General features: G+C 38.1%; 1 protein-coding gene across 2 annotated transcripts in view; it reads right to left on the reverse strand.

Annotated features, from left to right (window-relative positions):
• Positions 1–13,527, reverse strand: part of Irsp53 (Insulin receptor substrate 53 kDa) — a 211,772-nt gene that overhangs the window by 70,794 nt on the left and 127,451 nt on the right. For both annotated transcript variants that reach the window (XM_076764645.1, XM_076764644.1), the window contains one exon: positions 6,815–6,907. In XM_076764645.1, coding sequence (XP_076620760.1) covers positions 6,815–6,907 — 93 coding nt within the window. The remainder of the gene's footprint in view (positions 1–6,814; positions 6,908–13,527) is intronic.

Raw genomic sequence — 13,527 nt, forward strand, 5'->3', positions numbered from 1 at the left:
TCAATTCCTCGTAAATATGTATTTTATTAAAAAAGAAAAATACTAGAATTCTGGGTAAAGTCTAGGTTGGATCTTACAATGCAAGAAAAATTTAATTCCTTTAAAAATATATTTCATTGAAAAATAAAATTACTAAAATTCTGGGTGAAATATCGATATGGTTTCTGACATATTCTTTAAGGTATACAATATTTTAACCTGTGTATCTAAAGTCTATATAGCAAAAATATATTTAGGGTTTCAATGATTCAAACCAAACATACAAATAAGAATTTAAGAGTTTCCCTAAATTGTCTATAGAATGTGCAGACTAAAGAAGAATTTTAGTATACTCCGTTTTAATGAAATACATTTTCGGAGTAATTAAATTGTTTTAATTTGCGCCATTGAACGACGATCGGGCAATCGCGTTATTAAAACGTGTCGAGTTGAGAAATTTCCGTCTGAACGAGCCGTGTCAGCCAAATTACAAATTCAAGTGATCGATATCGACTACAAGCCACTGTGCTGAGCCTGATATGCCCGAGTTTGGAGTACCTCGAAATCGAACCGCGTATTATAGTAACTTGATTTACTGAAAAGCTCACAACCAGTCCGGCCTCCATTCTGCGTTTAAACTTCCATTGTCGGGGCTATTGGCAAACGAACTCCGGAAAGGATCCCCAAAATCTGTAGTATTTGAATTTGTCGATTTACTTATGGAAATCGTGGCTTCCTTCTTCGAGAGACTATTAGAACCCGGCCTTCCATGGAATATCAGTGAGAAACTGTTTGGAAGAAATGTAAATCCTGTGTTGGTTTCCAAAAAGATATTCAACTACACGTGTGTAATAATAAAATAATAATTATTTCAGCAATTCAATAATTGGAAACAGAAGTTTTCAGGAGAAATTTAAATTATAATATTTTTATTATAATTGACTTGGAACCTCAACTTACTGGAACGTGTATCTACTTGTTCAAATAAAAGAAATCTCTCACTTGTCCGGGTAATTAAACCCTAACGACGCGTACTACGATCAACAACAGGAATCATGGATGATAATTTTATGGTAAATACTGAATAATGTTACGAACTTTGACTATTCAGTTCACTTGGATTCGGTAAATACGTCTTATCACAGTGTTCCCTTATCGAATACAGTTAGCCTGCTGCAGCCAGTTCAATATTTCCTCTTCGAATATGCATGTATCGATTCCCATCAATCTTGAGAAATTAATGTTCATTCCGAATACTCTCTGCATATTTGTTAGAGGGAATCAATAAACAAATAAATGAAATTTTAACGTCAGAAACACTTCGTAGAACGATAGTTTACGTTTTAAATGAATTAACTACGATAACTCTTATTATTGAAAAAAACAATTCAAGCGTTCTCCGTTCAAATAAACGGATAATGCAAGAGCGTTACATCAGGAATGTGTTTGGTCAATGCCGATGGAAAGAGTTACGATTCGTTTTTTCCCTGAGTCCGGTAAAATAATTAAAAGTTTAATTTAGTTTGGACGAGTCTGGAAACTAGAGGACGGCGTGTCTAAATTGAACGAGTTTGTACGTCTACGTAGCGTGTGTCGTTTCGCAGTTGACAAAAGTCTGTCGATTTAAACTCGGGTCCTCGTATTCCTCGACGAGCAAGTTCGAAAGATTCGTCCCAACGGCAAAGGCAATCCTTGCCCTATTCGGGAAACGTCACTCGACGACAAACTCCCGACACAAACTGAAACGCGTGTCTCCAAAACCTCGAGACATCTGATTAGTCAAATGGTAAATCGAAAGTAATCGATACGAGGTCGAGTACGTTAAACAGAATGTCGTTTAAAATGCTGCGCAAAGTTTCACGAATCCTTACTCGAACTCAACTTGAATAAAGTCGAATAAAGATCTCTCTTCGTTAAATTGAGACTATATTCGTTATGTGAATAGTAAGAATTTAAATTACATTTAAATTTCTTGAGGCTATTTTGGAGAAATCGAATCTATTTTATACGAGCACCTCTCCTGTTTAGAATGAACAAAAGCTAGTTGAAACAGTAATTCTGAAGGCCAGGAAGTTTCTCGTCAGCCAAATTGAAAATGTTCATCGCGTTTCAGCACTGATTTCGTATATTAATATCGTTACTCGAGCAATGACCAAATAACAAATAAATGGAATTAATTAAACAGTAATTTCGCGACCAATTGGCAAATTTGTCGGTCCAGTTATAGTATATATTTCCCCAATCAGAAAAGGCCGTGTTTCGAAATTATTATACACAGAGACTATAGACAACGTTTGTTGTTATTAATCGATTCGTAACCCGTTAAGCGTGTTACAACGTTTCGAAAGTTTGTATTACTCGATCGACACGAATACATCTGGTAGCCGCCGGGAAACTGTCAGGTTCGAAGGGCTGCCCCGAACAATGGAAAACAAAAAACAGTGCGTACAAATTGGAAAAGCGCAACAACGAAGCAATCGGGAAAAGTTACCGCGCGATAATTGAAGGGTAGAGACTGGTATCGGTTAAGTATCGTCGAAACATTTTATCGTTTTCACGGAGAATCGGTCAACAATACGAAATGATAACAATGCCGTACTCGGGGGTGCGATTCAAAAGTGTTTTCATAAAGTTTACTGTTGGTATTGTGCGTCTTGAAGTTGGGCAAAACGCTCTGATAAACATCGGTTTGCAAGCCTTTTGTTCCCAAAATACGATTGCTTTAAATTGTTACGTTTCTCGACAGTTAATTTGCAAACATTTTACTCCTTTGCATTGATTTACTATTTTGTTTTATTCCAATGATTGTCAATTTGCAATTTTATTTCTGCATTTCTGTGGATGATCATTGAAATTCCGAACATTAAGATTATCAAATTGTTACACACTGGTCTTGCTAATTACCTGTTATTCTAATCAAATTTTAAGTAACTCTGATATATCACATAAATTATTAGAAAGAGGTTCGTTCGTCTCATTTACCATCCCTTAGCAGCTAAAAAATTAAAGGAAAGGCTGTTAAGGGAATTAAGAAGAAAAATGACAGGAATGCTTGTGCCCTAAATAAAATAATAAGATTGGATATGCTAAATTCTGATATAGAACTACGTGCCCGTAATGAAAATCGAGTTGTGCAAAGGGGAGAACGTTTAGTCAACACCGCCTGCACGAAAAGTTTCAGAGGCGTCTCTTTAACGAGTGCAAATTGGCGTACACTGGAAAACTGCCAAACGGCCGAATAGAGGTAATAAGATATTCCAGTCCGCTACCCATCGATTGTTGTAAGAAGCCCCCAAGTGTCTTCCAAGTGTAACACTTTCCTGATGAGAGTCAATTTTCCAGGAATTTCCTTCGCTGTCGCTTGTTATAAGAATATCTCACTTACCAAATAACAAAGCCTCGCTGCTACTTTCAATAACCATTGAATTCTAATTTTTATGCGATTATTAATTTGAATAAAAATGAACAAACCGTGAACGTAATAAAATGTAAACATTGAATTTTAATAAATACCTGCGTAATATTTTAAGATATCCTAATGCGTCTAATTATAAATTCCTCTACAGTCTAAATATCGTTTCGAAAGGATCTGCTTCGACATAATGCTCGATTTGACCAAGAGAAATAAGTACGAAAGGTAAAATGCAATTTCATGCGCTACTTCGTTCACTACAGTTTCATTACGGTCAGTTATTAACCACTACAAATTAAGATTAATCGACGATGGAAAAATTTGAATTTAGCTAACTGCAGTTAGAAAGGAGCACGAGGAAATAAACTAATTACACGTCGCTCGCTGTGAAGTAGCAACGAGGTTGGCCGGAACAATAATTTATCCGCTTTATTCTTACCCGAAACTGGTTTGGGACGACAAATAATAATACGGTAACCCTATTTCGAGCTCACAGGGCAGAGTTTAAATTGGAAGGTGCCCCGGGGCGTCTCGTATGCAGTTAACAAGGGCTATATCCAAGTCTCGGACATTCTACCCAACCATCGATTGCAGTTAACTTCGGCCACGATCCAAAAGGGGATGATGCGGTGTAGGCATGCCCTGGAACTCGTTTTGTATTATCTTTCAAAATATCCTCGTGCAATCCTTCCCTTTAATTACTGCGTCCTATCTACGCAATCGTGGTTAAATCGCTGGAAGATTTGCATAAAGGTCCGCAGTCTAGTAATAACAATACTCTTTGACAGTTTAAGACATTCTGAATATCAACAAAAATTACAGATATTCGTAATTCGATTCAGAGAAGTGAATTTATTTCTAAAAAAAATTCAATGTTCATTTTTAAAAATTTATAGATAGTATCGAGTGAAACCAGTGTATCAAAATTGAAATATCTAGCGAAGTTGCAGCCATAGATTTGTCGTACTGGTTAGAGAGGCTTCGCTCTTGACAACGAGCAAAATCGAACAATGCTTTCGAGGACTGTGGCCGCGAGAATCCTCCTCGAATCGTTGAAGATCCGTTCGATTTACGAGGAGTTTTTCAAAAGATTCACAGAAAATTCCGAGTATTCTGTTATTTGCTCGAAAGCTTCGAAAACACCGCCATACATTCAGCTTCCAGCGCATTAAACAAAACTGTATTTATTAAATTAGAATCGAACTCGACGTTTCTCAAAGGAGAGCAGAAGCACAGCGAACAGCGAGAAAACTCTCGCGCTGAACATTCCGCCGGCACAAAGCGCACGGATCCTCGCGAGAAAAATACCGACCGAAATGCCCGCGATTCGTTTCGTATCGAACCGGGGATTTTCTCTTTCCGCTTGAGAAACAAATAAAACTTCCGTCGCACTTGGCCGGGGCTTCCTAAGACTCCTTTCGCCCAGTGTTCCTTTCTTGTCTCGAAACTTGCAAGCTCGGCCACGGAGGCCGCCGACCCGAACTTAATACGTACACTTATCACGCTGCAATGATCCTGTTAGCAACTTTTTTCTACCCCTTTCCGTTCCCCCCTGCCCCTCACGCCGTACCGCCCGTAAGATAGACGGAAAAAGAGAGACGATAAAACCGAGAGAACCTTTATTGGCTTTGGAAGCCACGAGAGTGCTCTCTCGTTCGCGGTATCCTCGCGTCGACGGGTCAAACTTTGCCCAAAGCAGAATGATAAAAATGATAAAAAAGCGCGAGACGACCCCTCGAAAATTAGCCCGACGGTTGCTAATTTATTTCCAGGGACGAAGGAATTCGATATTTGCTTGAAAGGGGACAGTCGCTCGGCCATAAAGCAGATCGTTTGACGAAGACTACGAAAGAGTCGGTTCGATTCAGTCGAATCGTGTCGAGCTCGTTATTTCAGAGGATTTTCAAACGGAGACATTCTATATTTTTTAAATGAAAATGCAAATGGAACTTTACGAAAACGAATCGTATGAAATTTAAAAAAAAAAGAATTGAGGTCACGGTTATTCGAACTCGAGTCATTTCAAGATTAGCTAATCTCGAGCCCCGGAACTATCTTCCGTTGTCAATCGTTAAAATTACCGAGAGCAATTAAAAACTCGCGACATTTCAATCGCGAGCGGTCGATTTTAATTGCGCCCGGTTCTTTGTTAATTTACGACGAATGTCGCGATCGGGCCTGATTGAAATAATTACCACGCGACGCGGGCGATCTGGTAATTAAGGGACGCGCAGAGAATGAAGACAAAATCGGGCGACGGGACAAAACTGAAAAACTCCCGATTCTAAATTCGCCGCGGATCGTCGAACAGAAACGTTGACGTCGATCGGGACAAACAAATTTTCCGCCGACGGTCTCGCCGCGACGCGACGATTTATTCGCGCGTCTAATGACGCGTGGAACGCTAATTAATTAACCCCGCGTGACACGGTCGGCCGTTTAAGAATCCGACCGGTTCCCGGTTCGTTCGTCGATAATTACGTGACAAATTTTAATTAATTCACCGTAATTATCGTGATGGGACGCGATCGCGGGCACAGAAAGCCTGCAGACGTTTCAAAAATATTCTAATATTTTATTTGAATCGGACTAAAATCGATGAGACGATACAAACGTTTTTGTGGAGCACGTCGGATTGTCAGTGAAATTTTAAAAGGGTTTTCCACAAAACCATAGTACTCGTTCGACGGATGTTTCGAAAGCTATCCGATTAATTTGAAATTGTAACCAATATTAAACAACGAAAATGTCTATCGTTTTACGTAACGATTGTTTGTTTCGCAAAATCGTATCGGAGATAAATTCATAAAAGCGAGTGGCTGCTATTTTGCAACAAAACCGACGATACACTCATCATATGTATGAATGTGCTTTAAAATTTTATTTCAAACTCGTCCGTGTATTCCGGCGTACAGTAAAAGTCTTTTGTTTATTTCAAGAATATTAATATATAAAATAATACCGCGTAAGAAATTTTGAAAAAGATAATTTCCCAAACATACCAGTTTCGTCCATTAACACTAATTCAAACATAAAAAAACATATTTGGTAATTTCAACATTCAATTGAAACATTCTTCAAATATTAACTTGAATAAAAAAAAATAATACAAATGGTAATTCATGTTTTCAAGCATCATCGTTCGAACATTGATTATACGAATGTTTTATCGGATAAAATACCGCACCAAATAATTCGTTTACCCCGTTTTAAATATATTTTACGAAAACGTGGGGGAATCCAGGCTGCACGCGCGTACAGTCTTCGATGTGGATATTAAGATGCAAGAAAATCGATTCTCTAAAACCTCCGTGGCGGTGTTCCCTCTAAACGAGAGTTTCCGGGTTTTTATATCCCGCGGGACAACGAGAAACAACGGGAGGAAGTTCCGCGCGGCGATAATAAGAAAATTGCGAAACTTACCGACATCCTTGGAACCACCCCATGTCCCCAGTTGTGCCTGGCGTGCTAATCGAGACAATGCGTCCACGTAGACGCGGGATGCGGCTGCGGCACCTGGAAAATAATGAAACACATTGCGATTGTAGCAGCCGAACAGCAGGTGTATCGCGATTCTCTATCTTTTCTCCTTTTCCTTCGGCGATAATTCAACCGGCTCGCCGCGTTCTATTTAATTAAAAGGGGGACCGTGGCGAGTCTTAATCGCTTGGAAATTTTATCGATTCGCGCGAAAAAGGGACCCGCGTTTCAATTTCTGCCGGGAATCGTTAACAATCGACGACTTTTAGCCTTCCATTCTTAATTACGTCACAAACGCACGTTAACTGTAATGTTTTCTAAGCGTTTGTAATTCCCTCCTTTCTTTAATCGATGAATATTCAACGCTCCGAATGCACTCCTTTCGATCGAGCGGCGTATGCAGGCCAACGATGGAGAGAATTTATTAATTTTCTCTTGGGAATCATTAATTATACCTTCACCGACCCCGGGGGGGCGTTCTATCTATGATCGTGCACAGTTTGTTTTAATTTAAATCGCTTTTGTAATATACTTTTACCCGCTTATTAAGTCTATAAACCTACGCTTGTGGGTTAATTATCGGAATTGATTAAACATGAGGTTTATTTATCGAAAGGAGAACGTTTACATAACGCTCGCGGAGAAATTAACTTTCAGGAGATGCAAATATGTGAAATGCAATGAGAGGAGTAGCTGTTTGTTTCTTATCGACTTATTGGAGCGTTAGTAAATTCGTCAGTGTCTATCGTGTAATTCAAATGAAACGTCACAAATTAACAGAAAGTAATGAAGGTATTTATTATTTTTATACTCTTAACTGAATCTTTTTCTTTTATACTTTTAAACATATTTATAGGAAAGAAACGATTTCAATAGTTTATCTTAACTCTGTAATTATGTATAGTGAAAAATGACGATTCAAGTCAACATTATTTAGTTTGATAAGAGCCAATAAATTTCCAATGATTATACTATATATGGTGTAGAAAAATATAACACGGAGCCAACCTTTCCAATTCTGTTTGTTTGAAAATTATTGGATGTTAATTGGAGCATCTAGAATAATAAATTAAATGACAAAGTGGGCGTAGATATATTTCAACGAAGGACGGTACAAAAGTATATATTAGTATATTAATACGGTGCGTGTATCTTTGAATATGACAATTTAAAATTCCGACGGTTCACAAAAGCAACGAAAAATGCTTGTTTATTTTTCGCAAAATTGTTGTACTGGTACCAGGAGTGTATATCGATACAAATATACGAAATTTCGCGATACCAATGCACCGATAGCTTCTTTTTAAACGAAAAATAACGAATGACTCAGTGGCGTAACTACAGACTGCAAAAAACTTCATTAACTTTTTCTGCGCGCCGGGAACAACACACTCGTTTACGGTATAACGAAAACGTCGAGCAAAAAGCGTGGCTCGCGCCAAAGAGGTTGAAAAATAAAAACGCTGTTCGAAGTACCCGCGGTTATCAATAAAGAACGATCATTTCCCACGAAAGCTCCTCGTTAAAACCTATGGGGCAGAAAAATTGGGACGGGCCTGCGGAGAACACGGAAATGGGAGGAGGCTGGTGGGACGGTACGGTGGAAATTGGTGGTGTGTACTCTCTCTGTTTCCTCCTTCGAAGAATCCCTCATAAATACAGGAGTTGTATAGTACGTAACTGGCTATCGTGTGATGGGAGAAAAGAGGACGAAAGAAGGAGGAAAGCTCAGACGAGTGCTGCAGGGTAGAAGCGTGCTGTATCTCGAAAGAAACGAACTTGTATAAAAGCGTAGGGGTTGTTTTATGGCGAACTACGAGCAGATCGTTCTCCGGCTGTCCTCTCAAGATCACAGTATGTTCATCCGAGGCAAAAGTGGACACTTCGGATTTAACTGTAACGAAAGACCCAGGACAGAAAGCGTTTGAAGCTTTGTTCAAACGAGACGAGGAATCGGGGAATTTCTGCGGGCTTTGTTTTAAATTTTCACGACTCGAAAACGCGGACTTCTTCGAGTGTTTGTTCGAGCGAACGTTTCCCATCGCCAGCGCGCGTCTATGAATAGGTTAATTGAGTATGGTACAAAAATTAATAAATAGAAATAGAAACGTTGGTAACGTAACCGATCTTCTGCGAAGTTAAAGGAACCTGCTATGAATTATGTTTGTGGAGCAACCGGGAAAGGTGGGAGTCGTACATGGTTACAATAGCTTTCCAACGTCGTTCGCGTTTCCATGAAAAGTAGTAAAAACATACTCGACGCGCTCGACCCTTTGTCTCGTTCAATATTCGAGAAAGTTTAATACGCGGAAAATTATTTCGAAGATACGAAACGCCTCGCGGAAACGAATTATCGCCATTTTCTGCGAAATCGTGTAATTTTATAGTATGTCAATATTTGGAAAGTTTAGTCTACGAGACTGGTCATTTTTCCGCCTTTGGATTACACGATAAATAAATTAAAATGTTTTAAATTTTTCTAACTTTACGGTACTAAGAAACAACTGTTCCAATATTTTTAGAATTTCTACATATTCTACACTAAAATACGCGTTGTTTGCCTTTTGAAACTTCAAAATCGACCAATCCGTTCTGAAGTTATGACGTTTCAAAGATACGCATGAAATTTCAGGGAAACATATCAACGGTATGGTCAGACATTATATTTTTGGTAAGGAATTTTTTTCTCGAAAACGCGTAGGATTTCGGGGGTATGTCTATTGACCAAAAATGGCTGTAATGGACCCCTGTAACCGAAAATAATTTTTTTTAAACGATTTGAAAAAAAAATTTTTCGCCGAAAAATTTGAGCACCTACTCGAATTTTTTTCTCGAAAATGCGTAGGATTTCGGGCGTATTCACCAAAGATAATTGTAATTGACCCCCGTAAGTTTGCCAGGTTGAAATTTTGTAATAATTTACGAGGTACAATTTGTAAAATAATGTAGCAAAATCGTGGAAATAATTGTAATTTTTTAAAATGTTGATCGAGATTTTCAAACGACGGGATAAATCGTATCCTATCTTGTTTCATCCTTTCGCAGCGGTGAAATTTTTCCCCGAAGGACTTTCCGCTAGAATGGAGAATAAAAAGGGACGAAAAGACTGATCCGGTCTGTCCATTACGTTCTCCTTGAAGAAAATCGTCTGTCCTTCCCATTCACCCTTCTGAGACAAAAGCAGGGTATTAGACGAGCACCCCGTCCGAATACCAATGCGCTAAGCAACCGAAAAGCTTTGGTGTTAAGTCGCATTCTCTGCTTTAATCCATACTGTTTCGTCCCGAGAAATTGCATTAATTGCGAACACACCGCGGATTAGAACATGCGAACTTCTTAAACCGCACAAAAATTTCATCCCCCTCCTAAATATTTTTCATGCAATTCCTCGATGAAAATTAAAAAAAATACCGTGTTTCTCTAAAAACCGAAATTCAGAAAATAACACTAAAACTTGAATTAAAATGCAATAATAATTGTTTTTATTATATTCTCGATTAAGTTATCAACACAAACCGTATTACTTTCCTAATTACATTCCCTGATTAAGCATTAATCCTGTTACTTTTCCTCCCCTCGAAGTGTGCAGGATACACGCGTTAATTATGTTTTCAGAAATCATACCCGCGTAAAACGTGTGGAAATTCAAACGACCTTGAAGCATATAACGTCTATCGCAGACTCGTTCTTCGTCCTGTTTACTGGTCCTTGTCCGAAATGCTTTGGTTGACGGGGTGACTACCCTCGCCCGTTGCGGTGTTAATTGTTATTCCCGGTCGTTCCCGGTAATTACACTCTGTACCACGAGCAAAGACCTTACTCGCCTTCGAGTGTGCAACACCAGGAGACCAGTCCCCCCGTTGCTGTTTCCCAGGATTTGGAACAAGTATTCGGTGATACGAAATTAGTTATCGATTGCTTGCGAACTTCTCATTTAATTTCAAAAGTTATCTTTGAAGTCACAAGTATTCTAGGATTTATTACCGAGAAAATAACGGAGATATCGATTACACTGATGATTTATTACGAAATTTTCCGAAAATTCAACAGCCAATATCTTCTGCAATAATTTATATTAAGAATAAAAATTGATTTCTGTTAATGCTTTGATCGTTGTTTACTAAACTATGCTCCGGGGGATCCTCGTTACGTTCAATGAGAATAATAACACACGAACATTAATAATGATACATAATTATTCTAATTTTCGAAATTTATTCGTAACATTCGAATACGTCTATAAATTATTCTAATAGAATCGGATTTAGTATTCATAAATACACCAAAAAATAGTTTTAAAATTGATTATATCGTACGGTATAGATTTTCAATCTGTAAAAAGATAAAAATCATCGATAATTCAGATGATCACCATGAAAACAAAAAAACTTTATAGCAGTGAATTCCTCTGGAGAAATTAATTCCCGTTTATATCGTGAAATCAGCTTCCATCGACCGATGCACGCAAAATTAACTCCGTGATTTGAAAACTGCTTCAATTATGCTTGAAAAGATGTAACGGTCTACTTTTTATTTAGGAAAGAATTTCTTCTATTACTGATAAATATTACATAGCGTGATCGACTGGGAATACTACATGCAAGAAATTCTATTAATTTCAAATGTATGTCAGTCCATAAATTCGAATGTACGTTTAAAAATATATACAAATGAGTTTGGTGGTTTTAAAACAAGAGTTAAAATGTACCTCCTCAATTTTGCCTGGTATATTACTTTAAATGTTACAGAATCAGAAAAAATTACATATTAAATTAACTTGGTTCATTATTTCATTCCAATTTCGTTCACACAAAATGCTAGTAGCCTCGAAGAAAACTACTGAGAAATCGCGTCTCGAGCTATATTTATGTTGTCGATAATTCGTCGAACCGCGAGGGAAGCAAAGAATCCTTTAATGACAGAGAATTTCTCCGGAGAAATCCACTTCCGATCCGCGCCGCGAAATCGGTTTCCATGAAGAGGGATCGTTTAAGGGAAACCGTTCAGGATTCGATCCGGAAAGCTCGAGATCCTGAAAAGGTGGCGCGGGCGAAGAAATTTTCCGCGACAGCCGGTGGTCCCTCTTCGGAAATGAAGCGGAAGAGAGACGCGTGTAATCAAGCGGATGTCGACGCGGAATTTCGAAGAGGGTGCCCCGATATCGGGAAGTTTCACATATGACGCGGAGGGGCGCGGATTTTCAGAGTATTAGTAACCCCTTCAATAACCACCGACAGCTCCACGCGTCTTTTATAACAGACGCACCGGAGGATTCTGACTTTACACGAAGTCGCTGCGTGAATGCTTCAGACTGGGGGTGGGTTCAGCGATCTTTCCTCTTTTTGCACCTACCCCTCTGATTCCTTCCTTTCAACCGCGCATTTGGTTTCCCCTGCTCGCGATTCCCCGGCATGAAAACCCGTCTGGCCACCGCGGTAGTTAGATTCACCGATAACTGTGTTTATTATAGACTTGATCCGGGCAAAATTGACTCCGCAATTTGAAAAATTAATCGAAAGGGTAAATTTAATCCTATGAAAAGGGATCCACTTGGAAATATCTAATTCTGTTATTTCCAGGAACATCCGAACACCACATTTTTGCGATTTTTAAATATATTCGATAGAAAACAGAACGATGATATTCGCTTTTAAGTGTTTCTATTTTAAGCAGAAAATCATTGTTATCCCAAAATAATGCTTCTGTATATTATATACATAAAGTCTTTATCAAACAGGAAAAGCTTTTGTTCTAGATACATTTCACTTGAAATGATCGACTAGGAAATGGAGCTTTTAAAAAATTTAAGGTACCAATTCTCCATTATTATCTGCGATGTATTATTTTAATCTCTATTTATTAAACTTGAACGAAGTTGATTTAATTCACAGAATTATATCGCTCGAGAATATAATTCATCGGAATTTAATTTACGTTGAAAAAGATCGAATCAGGGAAAGATTGATTCGCGTACGTATTCGTTACAATTTCATCTCGTTCGCTTTCAAATATCGGCCGATAATTGAAAATTAAGCTTCGCGACAAACTTTCGGAGAATACAATTCTTCGATTACCGTTCGCTATTCGTTTCAACGAATGTAAATACGACGGCTGCTGCTACGAACTTTGCCCTCTCCTCTTGAAGAGATCAATCGAACCATTTACAGCGAAACATCGTGCAAATTGTAAATTAAACCGTGACGCCACTTAATTTCTCCCTATTCACAGTGAAGTAATTGCTAAAACGATGCACAATTATTTATATATTTAATTACGCTTTATTAACCCCGTAGATTCTTTATGCAAATACATTTAAGAAAAGACATTTCAGAACGAAGTCTAAACTGGTCTTATTATGAAACATGAAAATTGAGTACTTAAACTAATTGGAAATTTATATAATGTTAAATGTCTCCTTCTACAGTTATTCACAGTTCTTGCAAAATAAAGTGGAATCTATTATACGAAAGGTTGAATGTGAGTAGGTGATTGTTTCTTTGTTAAATTTATATAAGATCTATGTTAGATTCAAATTTCCGAGCAAATATGTGCCAGCAACATTGAAGGAATTTATTTTCAAGCATCAGCAAATAAACTTCACGTCTTGAAACGTCTGCTTTAGCAAATACTTTCTTCGCAGAAAATACACCGCGATT

Source organism: Colletes latitarsis, chromosome 5, assembly GCF_051014445.1.
Source record: "Colletes latitarsis isolate SP2378_abdomen chromosome 5, iyColLati1, whole genome shotgun sequence".
Taxonomy (NCBI): Eukaryota; Metazoa; Arthropoda; class Insecta; order Hymenoptera; family Colletidae; genus Colletes; species Colletes latitarsis.